The 8,844-nt window shown below is 42.3% G+C and overlaps 2 protein-coding genes across 8 annotated transcripts in view; both read left to right on the top strand.

Moving 5' to 3' along the window:
* The window catches only part of ZNF248 (zinc finger protein 248), a 25,605-nt gene extending 23,068 nt beyond the window's left edge, over positions 1-2,537 (top strand). For 6 of the 7 annotated variants that reach the window (XM_006774537.2, XM_006774534.2, XM_006774536.2 and 3 more), the window contains exon 5: positions 314-2,537. In XM_006774537.2, coding sequence (XP_006774600.1) covers positions 314-1,812 — 1,499 coding nt within the window. In that variant the 3' untranslated portion in view covers positions 1,813-2,537. The remainder of the gene's footprint in view (positions 1-313) is intronic. The other variant, XM_015570993.1, reaches the window with a different exon arrangement.
* Positions 2,538-8,756: 6,219 nt separating this feature from the next.
* BMS1 (BMS1, ribosome biogenesis factor) overlaps positions 8,757-8,844 on the top strand; it is a 34,948-nt gene continuing 34,860 nt past the window's right edge. The window contains exon 1 of the mRNA XM_006774528.2: positions 8,757-8,844. The gene's annotated coding sequence lies outside the window, so the exon portion shown is untranslated.

Below are 8,844 nucleotides of genomic sequence, written 5' to 3'. Positions count from 1 at the left end.
CTGCGAGAGAGCACAGGCCAGGCTGAGGGACCCCTCTTCCCCCCCGAGTGCACAAATTTTTGTGCACCAGGCCTCTAGTATATTTATAAAGTGCTAAATGTCATTGCCACTTTCCTTTCCCTGCTTCCACTGCAACATGTATTTTCCACTCCAACCAGAACAGTAAAGGAAATATATAGTTGGATTTAGTTCATACCAGGAAACTGGGTCTAAAACAAAGGATCTATTGCATAATAGGGCATTTGTGTGAAAGTCCAATTCCATTAGAAATGTACTGAAATTCATAAGATGTGGTTATTTTTCTCATTTCCAGAAGACTGGAAAGATGATGCCCTAAAAGAGAGCAGCCAAGAAAATGAAGATGGGCATTTTTGGCAATTTGCTGTCACCACCAACAAAACATTAAATATACATGGTGGTGATAGAGTAAGGAAAACTTTCAATCTGGGTAAAGACTGTGTTCCTTCAAGAAATTTTTCATATAAGATATGTGCCTCTTGTGAAATGAGTTTGAAGAATATTTCAGACTTAATTATTAGTAGAAAGAACTATTCTGGAACAAAACCTGATACGTTTAATTTATATGAGAAATTGCTCCTTGATATTAGGCATGAGAAAACTCTTGCTGGAGGGAAATCTTATAACTATGATCAAAAAAGGAATATCCTTAGTCATGGCCAGGATCTCACTCAGCTAATTTTCGACCAGCCTTCTGAGTATAATGAAAATGGACAAGGCTTCCAAGAAGAGGCAGCCTTTTTCTCAAATAAGAGATCTCAGATAGGAGAGACACTCTGTGAATATAATGAATGTCAAAGAACTTCCATCCAAAACTTAAAGCTCAGTTTATCTCAGAGAACTCATTTAGAAAGGGACCCATATGAATGCAGTATTTGTGGGAATTCCTTCTATGTGGATTTAAGATTGGGACATCAGAGAGTTCTTACAGGGGAGAATCCTTATGAATATAATGAATATGATCAAATTTTCTGTGACAATTCAACTTTCATTATTCATCCGAGAACTTACACAGGAAAAATTCCCCATGAATATAAAGTAAGTCACAAAACGGGGGGGAAATCAGCCCTCTTTAAACATCAGATAGTACATATGGGAGAAATACCTTATGAGCACAAGGAGAATGGAAATAATTTCAACAAGAAGTCACATCTCACCCAACCTCGAAGAGCTCACTCAGGAGAAAAAAATTTTGAATGTGCTGAATGTGGAAAAACATTCTGGGAGAAGTCAAACCTCACTCAACATCAGAGAACACACACAGGAGAGAAACCCTACGAATGTGCTGAATGTGGGAAAGCCTTTTGTCAGAAACCACACCTTACCAACCACCAACGAACACATACAGGAGAAAAACCTTATGAATGTAACCAGTGTGGAAAAACATTCTGTGTGAAGTCAAACCTCACTGAACATCACAGAACACACACAGGAGAGAAACCCTATGAATGTAACACATGTGGGAAATCCTTCTGCCACAGGTCAGCGCTAACTGTACATCAGAGAACACATACAGGAGAGAAACCCTTCATATGTAATGAATGTGGGAAATCCTTTTGTGTGAAGTCAAACCTCATTGTACATCAAAGAACTCACACAGGAGAGAAACCGTATCAATGTAATGAGTGTGGGAAAACCTTCTGTGAGAAATCAGCTCTTACTAAGCATCTCAGAACTCACACAGGGGAGAAACCCTATGAGTGTAATGGATGTGGGAAAACCTTTAGTCAGAGATCAGTACTCACTAAACATCAGAGAATTCACACAAGGGTGAAAGCTCTTTCCACATCCTGAATGTTCAGAAATCTGTCCACCCTTTCAAATTCATTATTCAGTTTTTAAAAAATAAGATCAATGAAACCCAAAGAACATCACAAGTTACTCAAAAGTTATGTCTTACTGCACTTCGGATAATTAATATAAGAATAAAACCTTATTAATGTTTTAAATATGTGGAAGCTTTTAAGAAAAAATAAACTTTTGTCAGAAAATTTGTACTTAGGAAAAATTTGTTCATTTAAGTTATATGGTAAAAATCTTTGTAGAGAATTTATGTTGTATCGTATTCCAAATGTGATACCAAAACTTTATTGTAAATATAATGTGTGATACTCACTTATACTGATATTCACAGTATAATCTGAAGCTTAAAAAATGTTGAATGACAATAGCATTAAACATTCATGTGAAGAATCCCTAATGTGTTCAGACCTATGTAAGAACGTAATAGAAATTTGAGGTATGCTTGATTTATATATTAGAGTCCAACATTAATTGTGAAGAGAAAGTATGAACACTTAAACAACTATTGTGATCTATAGTAATATTTCCCACACTAAATACCACCAGTATCTTTGTAGGTTAACATAATTACATATGTACATGTAAATATATTTATACACACCTATAGTGATGTGCTAGATTAAGTTCATACTGGCTTGGAAGTACTGCTGATTTAAATTTTCAGGAATTTTGCCAGCCAGTTGTTAAACACAGTCATTTAAAAATTAAATTACATAAAATTATAATTAAATTATATTAAAAACAAAGGTAATACTCAACACATTACTTCCTAATTATTTTATAATATTTTGCTATTTGTTCTTTAGGTTACTTATATTTTTGAGTTTGCATGGAGAGAATACTGAGTAATGATGTGCAGTTGCACATCTCTTTCCATCTCTACATTCAGTGCTATCATGTTGGTAGCTTGGCTTAGTGTGAGTATTTACACAATGGAAATTGGCAAACTCTACATATTAGAGTTATTTTCTTAGATAACCTATTGTCAAGTATTTAGCAGCACACCACTATGGATATAAGAAAATATATTTGGAAGAGTTAAAGTGAAAACCACATACCTTTTCTCCTATTTCCTGACATAAATACATGGCTATTGTCATTGCTGAACTGCCACTTCAATAAAGAAGACAAAATATGTTTCTGTGAGGTTTTTAACCACCTCTGCATCATTTCTATTCTCAATACTACCAAGTCTCTTTAGAGTACGGCCAGTATTTGTTATTTTACAGCCACGTCACCTACCTTTCCTCATAGATGAATGAGTACTGCCATTATTATTGAACTACTTCCATTAAAAAATCAAACATTTTTTACTGAGTTTTTTTAAGCAGCCTCTCAGTCAATACTGTAAATGCTGTTAATAGTGATACATAAATTCCACAAAGATTAATATTAGTTATAAACAGTAATATTGCATTGTACAAATAAAAAAAATAGTTGTATGTAATGAAATGCCTCTTTCATACTCTTGGTATTTCATTGCTGTATCTATTTAGGCATGATATGTGTAACCTGAGTTGTATGTAATCCAGGAAGTATGTATTTGTATTTCATATAATAGAGTGTTACATACTGTCCCTTTTGCCTTTGTCCTATTGTTTCCTATGATTCCTTGCAACATGTTGATAAGCAGTTCCAAGAGACTCTACTTCTTATTTGTTGGGCTGTTTTTTCTTTGTCTATCCCTCACCCAGATGATATAAAGGTAAATCCAAATTAGTCTGAGTTAGTAATGGATATGCTAATGATTTTGTTGGGTGGATATGTGAGATATGAGATGTTTGGAAAATATTCTGTAGTGCTTTGGGGAAAGATCTCAGCAATCAAATGTCATGACATGAGAAGATTGTCTCTACTATAATGGACTTTTTCATGTCTATATAGTGTATCAAATTATAGATAATGGCTCTAAAGGGCAGTAGCCCAAAGGTAACAGCACACAAGATGAGAAAACCCTAGCTTTAAGATATGCAACTCTATATGGGCTTGCTCTCTCTCAGGACCTTATATTACTGTGATAATAATGGCTTCTCATTTATTCTTAGGGTTATTATTTAGAACTGAAGGCATTTCCCCCAATAGAGATGAATTATTTTCTAAGTGTTAATATTCTTAAAATACAGTGAATTTTAGGGAAAATTATTTCTTTTTTTAAAAATATATATTTTTATTGATTTCAGAGAGGGAGAGGGAGAAAGATAGAAACATCAATGATGAGAGAATCATTGATTGGCTGCCTCCTGCATGCCCCTTACTGGGGATCGAGCCCGAAATCTGGGCATGTACCCAGGACCCTTCAGTCCACAGGCTGAGGCTCTATCCACTTAGCCAAACCGGCTAGGGCAAATTATTTCATTTAAAAAAATATATACATTTTTATTGATTTCAGAGAGGGAGGGATAGATGAGATAGATCTATGATGAAAGAGAATCATTGATCAGTATGCCTCATACTGGGGATTGAGCCCACAACCAGGGTGTATGCCCTCACCAGTAATCAAACTGAGACCTCCTGGTTCATAGGTCGATGCTCAACCACTGAGCCATGCTGGTCGGGCTGGGAAGAATTATTTCTTTTGACAATTTAATATGGGGTAGGTCTTGTGTCAGCATGGTTCTGGTGAAAAACAGAATTCTAGATTTTAATGGCAGACTTACAGTGGACCAAAAACGGGCTATTGAATCACCTAGAGACTAGCATCTGCACTATTCTAAATCCTAAAGGGGTGAAGGATGGAAGCAAGTGTTACCAGAGCCCAGTGAGACTTGCTCCCAAGAAGGAGGGGTCACCTCCAGAATTGTGACACCAAGTTGCTGGTGCCTCCCTAGGGAGAACCTAAGCAGATGCCATCTGCAGGTAAGCCCAAGGGGCACAGAGATCTGGGTGGAGCCGATGGAGAATAAGCAGCAGTGTTTCTTAATTCCTATGTAAAGGCTCAGCATTAGAAATTTATTCTCCTAGTTGGAGTTGTGTTTTTGCTTTGTTGTCATAAGTACATTCCTTTTGGAACTGAGTACTGTGGTAGGTATGTCTCGCCTTTAACATGTGAAGCAGACATGTATACTTGCATTATTCATACATCCGTCTGTGGTGTTTCTTGTTACATGTTGTGTGAGGTAAGCAGCTCTCTATTCTTGAAATAAGCCAGCTGTCCCTGCAGCTTAATTCACCTTTTTCTTTCTGATACGGCATTTTTATTACATCTTTGCAGGACATTTGTTCCTGTCCAAAACACCTACTGAGACATTCGGCCCACAATTCATTAAATACATTTAACTTTGTTAAAATTGTTATTTTTTTATGATGAATTTGGGGTTTCATATTTATTCTTGTTTTTCCTTGTCATGAAGTTTGGCAGAGTTACTCTGTAAAGCCATGAGCAATTGCTCTAAAGAATATATGAACCTGTTTGGCTCGTGTGGCTCAGTGGACTGAGCACCGTCCCATGTACCAACAGGTTGCTGGTTCAATTCCTGGTCAGGGAATATGCCTGGGTTATGGGCTCAATCCCTGGTAGTGATGTGCAGGAGGCAGCTAATTGATATTGCTTTATCATCAATGTTTCTGTCCTCTCCCTTCCTCTTTCTAAAAAATCAAAAACATTTAAAAAAAAGAATATATCAACCTGATTACTGGCTTTATATTTGTTATATCTGTTAACAATTTTGTTTATACAAATTGTATTTTGTTGGTATCATTGTTAAATTGGTGGCTATATTTGAGTGTGACCACCAAAACCTGGCTGGTAACTTTATAGCTTTACTGTTTATCTTTCAACACTTAAATAAACTCCAAATTGAAGGATAATACACTACCATCAGCTTTGAAATTTGCTATGCCACCCTTCCACTGTGTGGTTTGTCCTATGATCAGCCTTCAGTACTGATCTGTATACACCCCAAGTTTCTGGTAGAAATCTTGGAGCTTCTGGTCTGCTGCCTCTGTCACACCTTCCACAGAGGTACCCTCTCTCAACATAATTAGGTCAGTGGTTGGCAAACCACGGCTCACAAGCCACATGCGGCTCTTTGGCCCCTTGAGTGTGGCTCTTCCACAAAATACCACGTGCGGGAGCGCACGTACAGTGCGAAGTTGACTTAAAACTTTAAGTAAAGTTTATTATCGTGGCCCATGCGCAGAAGCAAAAGAAATTTCAGTCGTCGTACTGTTGATATTTGGCTCTGATGACTTAATGAGTTTGCCGACCACTGGTGTAGGTAAATGCAGTTACTCGAATCCTCACACAACCGCATCAAATTAAACTACAGAACAAGCATTATTCAGAACTGCCTGACGTCTAGCTGAATGGAAGTCCTACAACTAGGGATTTAAAGAAGCCATATTGAGACTGGAAAGAGGGGTGGAGATATGGAATGAGCTGGTCCCACACCCACATGTGCCAGATAAAAATCAGAAGGTATACCTTGGCTGTAGAGGACCCCCCTGAGGAGTGAGGAATCCTAGCCCCACACTAGATTCCCCCCAGCCCAGGGTTTCAGTGGCAGGAAGAGAAAAACCCCGTAACTTCTGGCTTTAAAAAACAGTGGGGGTAGGTGACTGAGGGAGATGGAAGCTGAGAGGGACTGAGGCTGCTGGAGTCCCAAGCACTTCCTCTTAGAGGGCCTTTGTACTGACTCAGACTTGCTCCCTCTGAGCTCTAGCACTGGGGCAGCAGCTCGAAAGGCACAAGGGACATATAGGGAGGAACTGAATTTTCCAGCATTTGGGCAAGAGCTGGAGGGGCAGCTTTCTGTCGGACAAAAGTGCTGGCAGAGGCACTAGTACCCTTGATGAGCCTGAAGGGAGGGGCCATATCTGAGTCTCCATCAACGTGGCTCACACTATTTGCCCCTCCCTGTTGATCCCCCGAGACCCTGCCTCACCCAAACTGTGGGCCGCCCAAGTTGTTTCCAGTGGCTTTTCTATACAAACTGCCTTTCTTAGCTCCTGTGGCGGACTTTCCTGAAATTCTCTTAAAGGTTCACAAATTGCAAACACGCAGCATCTAGCCTTGGCATGCCTCATACCTCTCACCAAGAGGCCCCAGGCCTGGCACTAATGGCAGCCAGCCTTGGTTCCCACCTTGGTCTCTCCTGGGCACCTGCAAGCCCAGCTTAAATAGCAGCCATCTGCAGATCACTGTGCAGCTCGTGCTGGGTGGCCCAGGCAGGGCACAGGTGGTGGCTGACCTTGCACCTCCCAAGAGGCTTTAGAGTCAGTGCACCCAGTGGACAGCTGGTCAGGTGGGAGTGGGAGAACAAGGGCCATTGAGAAGGAAAACCCAGGACTGTACTAGTAGATGGTGTTCTGACAGCAAAGCGAATCTCAGAGAGAATAGGAGAGGAACCAGAGAAAATACAATTATTTTGTGAAAGTTTGCTACAAAGAAACATGGAGAAAACGTATAGGAAATGGGGTCAAGAGGAGTGCCTTTGAAAATGAAATAACTGCAGGTTGTATGATGACGGGAATACTCTAGTAAAAACTGATGGTGTTGGGGAGGGAACAGACTGGCTGGAGTGACGCCCTGGAGGCAACAGGATCCAGCAGTCAGGTGCAGGATTAGTTTAGGTGGACACAGGTAGCGCATCTACAGTAACGGGCAGGGAACAGAGGGGGGCATTGGTGGATATGGTGGTAGAAGTCTGCAGCGGTGGGAGTCTCCACTTCCATTTTCTTAGTGAAGTAGGATGGAGGGGGGAGGGGATGGGAAGGACTGAAGAGAGAAGAGGTGTGAGATCCTCATTTGGGAGTATGGCAGAGACCAAGCAATGTTGGAACTGTTGAAGGAAGGGCAGTCAGGATGGCTCTGTGTTCTCCTCTAGCCGCGTTTAGCTGCACTGCTGCAGTATGGAGACGGAGCATTGGGTTTCTCCAGGGTTCTCATTTTACCAAGCAGATGTGATGAGGTGACAGGGAGATGAGGGAGTTAAAAAGGGATGCAAGAAGCTCCTCCTAAAGGCTGACCATGGAGTTCACGCTAGCTTACTAGGGAGGGAGAACTCATCAAGGGAGGAAGGTGGTAAGAGGTGGGTTGGAGATACTGGTAGGGTTGCAGGAGTTTTGGTTTGGGGCATTAGAGGGAATAACTTAGAAACATCGGAAGTGGTAGTCGGAGTGGGGCGCTTCAGGGGATGCAGATCTTAGACAAGTTCTAGGGTGTGATCACGGGGGCACTGAGGCTGCACCAAGTTAGAAGACAAGCGTGGGCCACACGGAGCCAAATGGATGCTAGGATTACCCACCTGGATACTGAAATCTCCGAGAGTATGGGGGTTAGCGTTAAAGCTACAAAATTATGAGCTCTTCACAGAGGAGGAAGTGTGTGCCCTGGAGGGCAGCCTCCCTGGCACAGCAGTGTGTAGTGATGCAGAGCGAATGCCTGTGGGCACCGCGGGAGAACTCGAGCTCGCTGTGAAGGGCATCGAGGGCAGGGGGTCTCCGTTACTAGTGTGCCTGGTTTTATGAGGCAGAACTGAGCCCTGGGGGGTAGGGGTGGCGGGGTGGCACTGGTAGGATATTGAAAAGAAAACCTCCAAGACCAGAGGGAGATACAAACTGCAGGCAAAGGCATCCAGCTCACCCGAGATGGGCTCATGAACCCGCAGCAGTCCCTCGGGTGGAATGGGCAAACCTGTGCTAGAAGAAAGCGGCAAGAGGCTGCGTTCTCCCACGGAAAGTCCTTTCCCGGGGTCAGAGGAAGGCCGAGGCATTCCACGTGGGTCAGTCTGTCCCTGCCCTGAGGCTGCTGTTCCTGAGCAAGTGGTCGAGCCACAGCGACTCCCAACCCAGAAGGGTAGTTGTAGCTGAGGGCGGCAGTCCCCGCGGTCGGATCCCCGGGGTGGGGCGCCTCCACTAGCCAATCACAAGTCTTCCTTGCGGCTCTCCCCGGAAAGTCGTCCCTCCTCCGGTCCCTTTCTTCGGTCCCCGCCTTGTTTCCCGCCGGCGGGTGTCGTAAGGGCGTAGGACGCTTTTCCGGTTCCGGCGTGGTCCACGCGGGGCTGAGCAGGAGCACCTGTGAGC

The sequence above is a fragment of the Myotis davidii genome, unplaced genomic scaffold (assembly GCF_000327345.1).
Source record: "Myotis davidii unplaced genomic scaffold, ASM32734v1 scaffold808, whole genome shotgun sequence".
Classification (NCBI taxonomy): Eukaryota; Metazoa; Chordata; class Mammalia; order Chiroptera; family Vespertilionidae; genus Myotis; species Myotis davidii.
Note: the sequence above shows the minus strand (reverse complement) of the source record. Positions and strands in the feature narration are given on the sequence as shown.